The following is a 13,018-nucleotide window of genomic DNA, read 5'->3' as shown; positions in this document are numbered from 1 at the left end:
CCAGAAAAATCCAAACTTAAAGCATGTATATACAAGAAGTTATGATTCAAAAAAGCTAATTGGTGGGTAGAGACATGTTAGTATATATTATTGTACTTTTGTGTAAGTTTGAAATATTTTACAATACTTTTAGGAAAACACTACATTAAATCACTTTATGGAAGGAAAAATACTGGAATTTGGACCAAGGTATTGTCCTTAAGTAAGAGAATGAGCTGCCTTTTAGAATAATACAAGCGTAAATGTAATTGTTTACCGCTCACCACCCCCACCCTTCAAAATAAAACTCAATCATCCCTTTGTACACAAGGAAACTGAAGCCTTCTTTAATAACAAATCCCTGTGGGAGCCACTGGGTGTCATCTGTAAACCTTAGGCATAGGCAGGTAAAAAAGTAAATTTAGTGACAGCCTATAAGATGAGAACAGGAAAGGAAAAGCTCAGGATATCAAGAGCCACAGGTGTCTCAAGGTACTGGCCTCATGGTTCCCAAACAAGGCTTTTTTCATTCCAAAATGGAAATAGCTGTGCTCTTTTAATCTCATTAAAAAGTAATTCACTTTCTTTGGAAAAAAGCTCACTGAAAAAGTAATTGAAAGTATAACCTGTAATTGTACCAGCCAATAATAGTCACTATAAATATTTTAGTATATATCCTTCTATTCACTTGTGTAGTGTTTACCCAAAGCAGCATACTGTATATTTCTGTCTATCACCTGCTCTTTATGTTATAATATGTCTTCAGAATGATTCCCTATCTGGGAAAAATCTGTCACCTGTCTTTGAATGTCTGACAGCATTATTCAATGTGGTCATGCCATAATGGTAGTTAGCTAAGCCACTGTGGACTTTTTTTCAGTGTTTTCTTACACGCAGTGCTTCAGCAAACTCACTGCAAATGCATCTTTGAATACTTGTCTGTTTCCTTGGGATAAGTTCTTAGGAGATTTGCTGAATCAAAGGGAATATATAATAAATAGTAAGGCTTTTGGTGTCAGGGTTCTCTCAAGTTGGTGCCATCTTGAAGCAGAATTTCCTCTTCTCCAGGTAACCTCAGTTTTTGCTCTGTCACCCCATATTGATAGATATTAGTTCTTTGTTAAACATATATTTTGCATACATCTTCTCTTCATCTCTGGCTTTGCCTTTTTACTTCATGGTGTGATTTAATGATAATTTCTTAATTTTAATGTAGTCCATTTAATCATTTTTTTCTTTTGTAAGTAGGTTCTTTTCAAGTCCCCTTTAATCTTTGTCTATTGAAAGGTATTCTTATTTTTCCTTAGTTTCATTTCATGTTCAAAAGTGAAAAGGGATGTAATTCATGTTTACCAGTTTTCCATGGAATTCTGTTGTAAGATATTTTGCAATTCAGATTACTTATTAACCCATCAAACACTCTTTTCTCCTGCTGGGAACAGCACCTCCCCCTCTTTATTTTGGGGGAACGTCTAAGAACCTGCCTATTTGTAGCATTCAACATTCTTTGCCATAGATGTGACCTGTTGACCCAGACTGGGCTAATAATGGTACTTTCGCCCTTTGGCCATAGTTATTGGTCCAAATATGGCCTTGTGACCCAGGCTGGGACAATCAGGGAGGCAAATACAGAGCTGTTGGCAGCTTTGGCCAATAAGACTTCAGTGAAAGAAAAGCCAGTTCCAAATGAGAAGCAGAATGGAGAGACAGAGAAGATCTTGTCATCATTGTTAAGTCACTGGCTGCCAAAACTTAACTCCACCCTGGACCTTCCTGTGGGTTTGGTATGCAGACCAGTAAATTCCTAACTTTTATTGAAATCTTTTTTTTTTTTCCTTTTGTTAAAAGTCTTGAAATGAGTGTGCTTGATAATGTAGTTCCATGATTAATAAGTTTGAGAATGCTCCTAATATGTCTCACTCTTAGAGATTGACACTGTATTAAAGGGCATTGGAAAGCATGCAGTAAAAGAAGCTTGTTTCTTTTTATTTAACCCAGTGATTTCTTAACTTATGTTCAAACATGCAGACTTATTTTTTTATAGTGCTATCTATTAATATCTCAGATCTGGCCAGGAGATCACCAATTTGGGAAATGCTGGTTCATAAGCATGGAGACCTCACTGCAAGCTGACAGAAGGAAAGGTGCTCTAATCTGAGCTGGGTTTTGAAAAATGCTAACACTTAACAATTTATCAGCAAATCATATGTTACTCTTTAAATTTGGAAAAAGAGTCTTCTGATGAAGAAAAAACTAAAAGATAAATGTGCTGTAGCCAATCTGCAAACTGTCTCTCATGCAGGTCAGCCAGTACACCTTTGCTATGTGCAGTTACAGAGAAAAGAAGTCTGAGCCACAGGAATTAATGCAGCTCGAAGGATATACTGTGGATTATACAGATCCCCACCCAGGTAACTCTAAGTTGAATTACTTTCCCTTACAGTCATGTATTCCGGAAATTCTCATAAATGTCCTGTGTCTGTTCCACATGTCAAAACTCCATTTAGTGAATAGGGTGCATATTTCATTTATGTACTTGGACAAGACTTCATGAGATTCAGACGGTATCTTTTTGAGAGCTACTTAGTTGTAGCCCTAACTCATCACTTCTGTTATCTTAGTACAAGGATGAAATATGTGAACGTTATTGTCGCAGAGAAATTATATGAGAAATATCAGCAATACTAACGTAAACTTCTTTACTGGAAAGCAAAAAGGTACAGAGACAAATAGGACAGAAATGGCACATGAGTTACTATATATTCTACCAGTTTTCTCCCCAACAACACATTCTTGTACTACTCTCCCTCACTCCAAATTAATACTGGATAAAATACCAGACATTTGGTATTAAAATTGGTGAGGGAGGGAATGAATAAATGAATGAATGACTATATGGAGACCAATGAAATTATTAAGATGATATTAAGAAATACAGACATTAAGGAATTAAGATGTAGGGACTAGAAATAGAAATCTGTGATCATATTCAGTAATTGGTCCCTTAAAAATGCAAAATATCTTCGCTGTGAAAGAATTTGCAAAAGATAAAATACTGTTCAATATAGGCATCATTTTTGCCTTATCTGTGTTTTTTTCCTGCTAAATTCTTATATTTCTCCTACATATACAATGACCAACGTGCCAGCAGATACCCCTTTGTTCTCTGACATGGAGTATCAGACAGGGCTATGCATTTCTGTCGGGGCGGGTTTGTATGTCTTGCAGAATGTTACTGTGTCATCGACTGTTCAGTCCCCTCAGCTATTTTTTAATTTTCAAAGTGATATGGAATTTCAAACCTTTTTATCGTTTCCCTTCAATTCTGGGATTGTGGATTTGATGCTCAGCTAAAAATCACTTAAAGCATTGAGCTGCTGCTTTCAAATCAATCCTTTTCCGTGAGACCACTTAGTGAGTGAGATTAAAATCTGCCAGTCGTACAAGTTTTTAACAATGTCTTTCTTCCTCCACAGGCCTTCAGGGTGGTCACATGTTCTTTAATGCTGTTAAAGAAGGAGACACTGTAATATTTGCCAGTGATGATGAACAGGATAGAATATTATGGGTTCAAGCCATGTATAGGGCCACAGGTCAATCATATAAGCCTATTCCTGCAATTCAAACCCAGAAGCTGAATCCTAAAGGCGGAACTCTACATGCAGATGCTCAGCTTTGTAAGTTTTGTTAAAAAATAATTTGATTATCAATTAATAGCCTTAATAATATATAAAATGTCTGAGTCAAATTTGTTCAGTATTATAGTTTACATCATTAATGAATTCCTAATTAAATAAAAATAGCTAATACTAGTAGTCATAGAGTCAGTTATCTGATTTTTCACACAGATCTGAGGTAAATGGTGCCTGTGGTTTCCAATCATTAATTTGCCAAGCATCACAGTGTCTCTCGGACACTCAAGAGCATATAAGAAAAGTCTCCAAAACTTCTCAAAAAATAAAATTAAGTTTATCTTAATGTAATTTTAGACTTATGTGTCCTATAGAAATGGGAAAAGTATTGCAAATTCAAATTGGCATTGATAGGACTCCAGAATACAAAAAGGATGAACTATCACTTTCTGGAGTTGTTCTTTATAACCCAGAAGGATAATAGGGCTATTTTCTGTTGTAAATTAATTTTTTTAAAAAGAGTAAGTCATGAAACCAACTTCCTCTTTCTAAATACCTTAATATTTGCATCACTTTCCATATGCTACTGTAAATATTGAGAACTATTTTGTATTCCAACTTTCAAATGATTAATAACAAATTATGTATTAATGATAGAAACATTTTCAAACATAGCTTTATAATCATTAAGACGAATGTTCTAAGTTGTTATAGTCCTTTGCAAAACTTCTGAGTTATCCTGCAATGCTCAGTTTTTCTAGAGCTTAAAGCTCAAATTGTGACTTTTTAATCAACATCTTTTACTCTTAATATGCTTTTCCATCTTGTAACATCTTAATCATAAATCATTCTCTTCTACTTGTCATGCATCAAATAAATACTCTCTTCTTTTTAGGCACCCATCAGTATCACATCTGGGCATGTCAAACAAAGGCACTGTAGGCCAAATAATTAAAGATGGAATATGATTACCTTTAGGGTTTAAAGTGTGTACATTTACACTTACCACAATCTGTCTTCATGTGATATTAAATCACGTTATGAGTAGTATGTGAATCTTACAGTAGCATCCTTCTATTCCTCCCCTCCTGGCATCTGGACTATTCTTGTCATGTATTTTAAATCTAAATCTCACAATGCTTTGCTTAAACAGTCAGTTACCTTTTAAAGACATTCAAATAATATGAGAAAATGTCATATGCTTACCTATGTGGTTTCTAGCATTTATTACCAGTTCTAGCTCTCTCCATTGTCTTCCAGAGATACTTTACTTCTTGAAGGGCTTCCTTTGACTTTTCTTGTACGGCAGATCTGATGGTGATAAATTTTCAGCTTTTTTATTATGAAAAAGTCTTAATTTTACCTTTGTTTTGAAAGATATTTTTTCTTACAGTACTTTAATGACTTGGTCCACTCTCTGCCATGTGCCTTTTTTTCCTCCTGACAAGAAATGTGCTGTTATTTTGTCTATAATGTGCCTTTTTTCCTTCACTACTTTAAAATTTTTCTCTTTAATGCTGGTTTTGAACAGTTTGATGGTGATATGCCTAGGTATAGTATTCTTCATGGAAATGTTCTTGAGCTTTATTCTAAGACACAGTTCAGTTACTGGAAAGAGGGCAGTCCTTTCAAGTTTTTAAGTTTTAATCATTTTAAGATTCGTTAGGTGAGACCAGTGTCTAGTCTAGGATTATTTTCCCACTTTTGGACCAAGATTCTTCTTGAGGACTCAACTGATGACCCGTGACTCTTGAAGTTTTACATTCTGGCTTTGGGAACATGTTCTGTTTCAGGCTGTGTGAGTTTGGGGCACTGTCCCTCTAATCCTTTAGACTGATTCCATGGCTAACCTCAGGTTGTTGCCCAACACACATGAGGTGCTCAGTATTCGGCTGAATGCAGAAGAAGGCGCAGCCTTCCTGAACAGTCAGGCTGACCACTAGCTCTCCTAGGTTCTTGTTCCCTCGGCAAAGGCTTTGAAAGTTTCTCCTCATATTAGCCTGGGACAGATGTAAGGCTCACCTTATTTGTTCCCCATCTCTCAGTAATCACTGTCCTGTGTTGCCTCATTTCCAGTGTTTTGAGAACAATTGCTTTATGTATTTTTTCTGAATTTTTGTTTCACATAGGAGGGTAAATCATCATCCTGACCAAAAGGAGAATGATTGTTTTTTCTAAGTTAGAGCAAAATTTCTTAGCCTTGCCACTGTTAACATTTTGGCCCAGATAATTCATTGTTCCAGGGTTGGGGGCAGGGCTATTCAATGAATGATTAAATGTTGAGTATCATCTCTGGCTTCTACCAATTAGATGCCAGTAGTGACCCTGTCCCCCCTCACCCCATATCTGATGACTGAAAAGATCCCCTATGTTACCAAATATCCCGGGGACAGAGTTAAAGATGGAGAAGAATCACCCCCCCCCTTGAAGTACCATTGGTACTTGAAATGACTCAAAAATTATTTTTGTGAAAATATTTCCCTCATTGACTAGCGTTCCACCATTTTTTTCTTAACATACTAAGTACAAGGAGTGTGCTGAGTTCATGGATATCATACAACTTGCAGAAGTGTTTGGGAACCACTGGCCTAGAACATTAAGGCCATTACTACACAGTATAGAATTAATGAATAAAGGACTAGTAGTCAGTTAGTTGATTTAGGTAGCCAGGCAATCACTAACAAAACCTTTCTGCTATTAGATATGAATGTATTGTCATGTAAGGCAGCATTGATCAGGTTAAATGGAACCAAATTTTCTAGCCCCTCAATTAACTTGTTGTAAAAAAAGCCACACTTATTCTAAAAAGCCAAGGTGTTTCACACGTGTTAACAACAGCTTTCTTGTATTCTAGGCTTTTAGTAAAGTTTTCTATCAGAGCAGACCCTGCTGTTTTACCTTTCTTTAAAAAAGAAAAAAAAGGCAGGCGAAGGGAAGATGGGGGAATGTGTTTCTACCTCAGAATAAGATTACTGGCCATGACCTGTATTAGAGATGCCCCTGGACTCCTCCAGAAAGTAATTTTGCCCCTAGGATTGTCCTTCCTTCCTTGATACCACAGCATTCCTTTCTCTGCTTTCTTGATCATCTCTTAGAAGAACAATTCTGAGTCATTTATAGAAACTAAGAAATTAACATAAAATTAAAATGACTAGTTTACAGAAATAAATATGTTCCTAAGCCACTTAAATATGATTTGTTTTTCATTTCTTTGCTGACCTATAGCTTGTAAGGGTAAGTATTTTCATAGTTTTTTTTTTCGCTTCACTGTATTAAAATGTTTATGGTGATAAGATTTTTGAAGGAATATCATGATCTTGTATATAATGTATAATTTCAGTCTCCTACTTTCTAAGGAAACCCAGAAAGTTTGTTACCATTTATGAAACAAAAATGTCTATTTTTGCCAAAACAGAAAAGCAGAAGCAACCCAATATCTTCCATTCATGTATTCATAAAGGTAATGGCTATAAAGACATTACAATAGCATAAAAAAATGCTCAAATAGGTTATGTAATACATAATAGTACTAGTTGACTTCCAAGAACAAATTAATATCAAAAATGAACCAGAAAAGTTACCTTCTTTTTGATTTTATACCAAATATTTTTTAAATCCTTAAATTGGAATACAAACTTAATTTTACAAGTTTACTTTCCTGATAGATCTAGTAAGTTAAATTTCACACTTCATAGGTACAGTATGTCTTACTTTACATCAAATATATTATTTCAAATGTTGAGTATTAGTCTACTTTGTGATTCTAGGTCTGTATGTGTTGATCAAAATTGGCACCATGTGAAAATACTACCTCTATGTTGTTTGGCAGAGAGATGTATAAATCCACACATCCACTTTTAATCAATTTAACAAAAACAAGCTAAGAAATTGCTTGAGTCAATAATAAAGGTGTAAAAAAACTCCTAATTAATATATCTATCAACCGTTTCTCTTTGGTCTTCCACATACAACGTGCACATAGAACACGAATGTTATCAACCAGGATAATCTACATAAAACTGAAAAACACCAAATTCTTCTTATTAAAGGCTACATTGGTGCTATAAAAAGAGAAGTGGTACATATTTGGCTTCCTGTAAATTTTCAACCTCAGTGAGAGTTTGAGCTAACAGAAAATCATAATCAGGTGCACACGGCAGAAGATGCCGCTGCAGGCAAACTCCTAAACAGAGGACAATTTTAACCCAGAAATGCTTGTTTACTGCTTCATTCAACTCAGTTTTGCAGAGGCATGGTGCTAGAGCCACCTCAGGGCGCTTAGTCATCTCAGGCCTGCACACCCCAGAGGTCGCAGAATGCTCAGGACCAGCCTCTGCTCCTTCCCCGGTGTCCCGTTTGCCTCTCCCCCCACTGTCTGTTTCCTCCCCTTTCTCTTTATATCCCTGATCTCTTACAACACCACGAGTGGCAAAATAATGCAACACCCTTAGAATTCGTTGCAAAGGAAAGAGAAACATTTCATTTCTTTTTTTTTTCCCCCATCACACTCTCAACTCTGACTGAGAGGCCCTTCCTGGGATTTGGATTCTTGAGCACACAGGGGCTGACTGTGGTCAGTGCTCACCAAAGGGCTCCCCCACCACACTGGGACCCGCCAGCTTGCTAATAGTCCTCGCACTGTTTTGTACACTAGCTATGTTCAAGTCAGCGTTAACTCTTTAAACCGATACTGTCAGCCTACTTATTCTTTTCTCCTGGCTGCCAACAGCTACTACCCTAAGGAACATTTAAAATTTTCAGGTTCCATTTGAATAAAGCCTCTGTCATTCCTTAAGTCTATAGCAAATAGTAATCTTTTTCAATTTGGGTTTTATTCCATCTACTTTTACCATACCTGGTGACAATACCACCTAAAGACGCTGGAGCATATATCCAACTGTTACCATAGAAACTCTCCACCAGTATCCTCAATTACCATGTCCCACATCTGTAGTTAGTCCACAGGTTAATCATCACAATTTATGACAGTTTTGCAGTACATTGTTTAAGCTCATATCATGTGGGTTTCTTCTGATAATTTTCTTACATCGCTTTGGAAGACAAACTGAACTGAAATTTGTCATTATCAGTGAACATTTGATGAGTGCCATGAATAATTTTCCACTTAAAACTAGTCACTATAATTTTGTATTATAATAAACACTAATTGAGGATGTCAAGTGTATTACAGTTGTAAAGAAAGTCTCCAAGCCCTGATTTTGGTTATGTAATTGACTGAAAGCACATTTCCCATTTGATCCAGATGATATCTCTGTTTTTCCTAAAGGTTAGATATAAATATGTTATGCCAAGAGAAAACTATATGAAAACATTCTTCTATAAAAATAAGAAATTAAGTAATATTTTAATGATAGCTGTTTTCCTATTTTCCTTTAGTTAATGGAAGAATTTTAAAGTGAAAGATTTCACACAGGGCGAACCAAAGCTGTTGCCTTTTTTATTTATTTTAGTTTCTTCATAAATTCATGGAAATTAATAATGTGCATGAAAAATAATGATATATTTGTGCGTGGCAAAGCATATTTGCATAAAGTATTTTTAAGTGTGCTTATCAGACAAAAGAATAAGTAGAGATGCTTGATCTTTACAGCCTGTGTTTTGAAGATGGGCTAATCCATTTCACTTTCATAGAATTATTCCTGGAGAGGTTTTTTTATTGTTTTTTTCCATATAAAATTTTTAGTTTGTATGTTTTTCTTCATTGTTAACAGAGTTTATATTTGCAACTTAAATTGCTACTATGAATACAATTTTTATTGCTAATGCTAATTGTTGGAAAAGCAATTTTCCATTCATGTGTGTGATTTGGAAAGTCTGCCATGTTAATAAATATATGGTTTAGAGTTATATCTCAATAGGAAACTGCTTTATAAAGTAAGTTCATTCTTTAAAATATGATTTAGTTGTAGTAATGAACCATGAACTCATTTTACTCCCAGGAACTTGTATATTTTATTTTAAAAACTGTATACCCATTGTTTTAAAATAAAAATTTTGCCTTTATGACCCTTTATAGTAAAAGGAGAATTATGGATTTTTTCGCTGAAGTTTATTACATATTGTGCTCTCAACAGATGAGCCATTAATGAGCATTATTTTTAACTTCTTGTTATGACCTTCGCTAGTGAAAGAAATAATAAAATTCAGCAGATGTTTTATAAAATTAGTAATTTAATTTCATGAAGATGATCCTAAATGATTCTTTTTCACTTAGATAAATGGAGAAGTGAAGATTCTAAGATAAATTTTTTAAAATACAAAGTCATCTTCCAATTTTATATGTGCCTTGCATTTTTCAATATTCTGCCTCCTACTCATTTGATATTATTTCACACTACCATGTATTTAACTCTATATTAAAAGACTATCAGACATAATCATAAAATACAAGGGAAGTTGGATTGTCTTGTTTCTCAGTTCAGGAAAAGCAGTTTAATAACATTTAGCATTCATCCGGTTAATACTAATTTATCACATGTAATGTATTTAATCATTCAGATAAGTAATGAGCAAATGTAATGGAATCTATATGCTACCTTTCCCATGGATCATAACCTCATACCTTACATCATCAAAGAATTGCCATTTGTTACTTACTTACTACATTCACCTTTTGATTATCTGTCATTTATATAAGGCATAGTTTGTGTATCTTTTTTTTAAAATGTGATTCTGAAGACCTTTCATCTTGAATTATATAGTTCTTCCATCCACAGATATGGCTGAAAGTTGAACTTGACATGGATCAATATGATCTGGACCAAATATCTAAATGTGACTGATTATGTTAGCATCATGTCCACAGATCAATATTGAGTTTTATTATGAGTCTGACTCTATAATTGGGTTTAATCAATAAACTTTTGTCTCCTTTCCTTTGCAATTTTAGGATCGCACCATATAGGTTTTAAAAACTACATTTAGCTTACAATTAAGACTCTGTTTCTTATGATGACTAGAATGAGATCTATCTGTGAATTTTAAGGAACAATGAGGCCTCAGCTCTACCATTGTTAGGAGCGTCCACTTATCTTGATAACTGACTGCTTGCCCGGTGCATGCTACATCTCTAACAGAGCTAATGTAGTAACACTCCGGCGTCCCTTTTGGGTGGCGTGTGGCTTTTTCTCTCTATACTTAGTAAATAACTCACATCGAAGACTTCGACAAAACATACCATTAATGAAAGCAATCATAAAAGCTTGCCTTTGGATAAACCCGCAGGGTCTACAGGCGTTGAAAAATGCAATCTGTAAAGAACAATAGATTTGGGGCTTCGATTGAAGTGCCATTTGGGACGTTATGCTTTGTCTGCATATTTGCACAAACATGATGCTCCCTTTTTCATGTCTCTTAAACTTGGAGCTTGAGAGCATTCATTGCCATTTTTACATTAAGGTTGGTCCCATTAAAAGCTCCATACAAAAAAAAAAAAACAACAAGACTGGAAGTGATCCAGCTGAAGCCTGTGTGTTCATTTCTGCCCTAGTTTGCCATTTGGAAAGCAGGCTTCTTAGCCATCATTGCTGTTCATTATGAATACACCTGGGTTCTTTTCCAGTCAGTTTCTTCAGTAAATATATACTTAAAATATATCTACTTTTCTTAAAATTAGAAAACAAGATTATTTCTCTTATAGATATAGAGGTAGCTTTGAATGAAAATAGAATTTCCTCCTTCCAAAGGATCTGTGGATTTTTCCCTGTCATTTTTGTTAGGCTCCCAGTACCTTGCAACTCATGTTAAATTGCTACATTCTTGACATAATATTTTATGTAATAGAAGGTAGTCTTCGTAGTCCTCAGTTATCATGAAGCATGCATCTTGTATTCAGAAACTGCATTTGTCCACTACTAAGCCAGAAAAATAAGTGTGTTCTACATGCTCTTACGAATTTACAGATGCAGACCGTTTTCAGAAACATGGTATGGATGAGTTTATTTCTGCAAATCCTTGCAAGCTTGACCACGCCTTCCTTTTTAGAATACTCCAGAGGCAGACTTTGGATCACAGGCTGAATGATTCCTATTCTTGCTTGGTGAGTACAAGTCTATCTACTCCCCTGTAGGATAGAATGAAAGATTTTTAAAAGTGAGAAATACTTGTTATGAAGCAGCATTTTATTCCTGTCCTGTTTAATAACTGTAGTTGGAGTTAGGGATAAAGGATTTCAATCGATTGCTTCTCAATTTGAAAATTATACACTTGAAGACCACTGCTGTGCCACTCAATAAACAGGAGAATAGACTCAAACAGACACTGAACTGTGGTTTGTCAGTCCCTCTGGAGAAGGCTGAATGAAAATAGAAGGCTTTAATGAAGATATAAAAACCTCTGTGATGGGATTGAGTAACACCTGTACAGACATTTTAAGGTTTAAATTCTCACCAAACATTGATATCTTTTCATTTCTCTCTGTTGTTCCTTGAAAGACAACCTAAGTGATGGGGGAAAGAAAAGAAACAAAGGGATGAACAATATGACAAGAGCTCTGCGTAATAGGGGAAACCTTTGGCTTCATCTAACCCTCCAAAGATAATTTAAATTGTTTTTTAAAAAAGGAATTAAATCTGATAGCTAAACTGCTACCTTGTCTGTGTTTGTATGTATTGAAACCAGCCAAAATTGGGGATATAAAATGTGAATTCGATTTAGAAGGAATGCTTGTCTCCTCAGAATGTAGGGATTAAACAGTAGCCTAGGAACTGTATATGCCTTTCCCAGGATTTGTACTGTCAGCAGCAGTTCCTCTGAAATTTTTCCAGCCAGTTTATGCCTTTTTCTATCACCACTTAGTGTCTTGGCCACCGAACATGCTAGCTGCATGCACTCTCCTTAAAATAAGATCAGACAGGATGTGCTCCCAGCTCATCACTTCCCTCTTGGGTTCCACACAGTGGGGTTAGTTACTGAATTGTCAAAAACTGTTTTGGATGACCCCACATATCACATGGAATCTGAGGAGAGCACTAGTGTGCCTTCAGCTGCACCCAGAGAGTAGTGAGCATGGTGTGATTAGAAAGCGTGTCTGTGGGCAGGATGACTCTGGGTGTAAATCATGACTCAGCAACTCATTTGTCATACTGTCTCGAGCGATTCACGGAACATCTCTGCACCTCCGCTTATAGGTCTAACATGGAGATCTCAGTAAATACCACAAAGGATGGCTCTGAACATCAAAGATATATATAGAATGTCTAGTTTAGTGTCTATATTATCACCAGAGTAAGAATTTGGGTGTTCTTTCTCCTTTTTTTATTTATTATAGGACCATTTTTCAGCATTTCTCACCATTTCCTTCTCTTGCATGATTACCCCATTCTCTTGTAAAACTCCCCACTCCCCTTTTCTCTCCCTCTCTTTTTGATCTCAAGGTAATCTGTATA

The 13,018-nt window shown here is 35.6% G+C and overlaps 1 protein-coding gene across 21 annotated transcripts in view; it reads left to right on the top strand.

The window, feature by feature from the left end:
• The window catches only part of CADPS2 (calcium dependent secretion activator 2), a 508,494-nt gene that overhangs the window by 353,643 nt on the left and 141,833 nt on the right, over positions 1-13,018 (top strand). For 14 of the 21 annotated variants that reach the window (XM_057504726.1, XM_057504721.1, XM_057504717.1 and 11 more), the window contains 3 exons: positions 2,282-2,390; positions 3,456-3,665; positions 11,534-11,670. In XM_057504726.1, coding sequence (XP_057360709.1) covers positions 2,282-2,390; positions 3,456-3,665; positions 11,534-11,670 — 456 coding nt within the window. The remainder of the gene's footprint in view (positions 1-2,281; positions 2,391-3,455; positions 3,666-11,533; positions 11,671-13,018) is intronic. The other 7 variants (XM_057504728.1, XM_057504727.1, XM_057504712.1 and 4 more) reach the window with 1 other exon arrangement.

Source organism: Manis pentadactyla, chromosome 7 (genome assembly GCF_030020395.1).
Source record: "Manis pentadactyla isolate mManPen7 chromosome 7, mManPen7.hap1, whole genome shotgun sequence".
Taxonomy (NCBI): Eukaryota; Metazoa; Chordata; class Mammalia; order Pholidota; family Manidae; genus Manis; species Manis pentadactyla.
The sequence above is the reverse complement of the archived record's forward strand: the minus strand, read 5'-3'. Positions and strand labels throughout refer to the sequence as shown.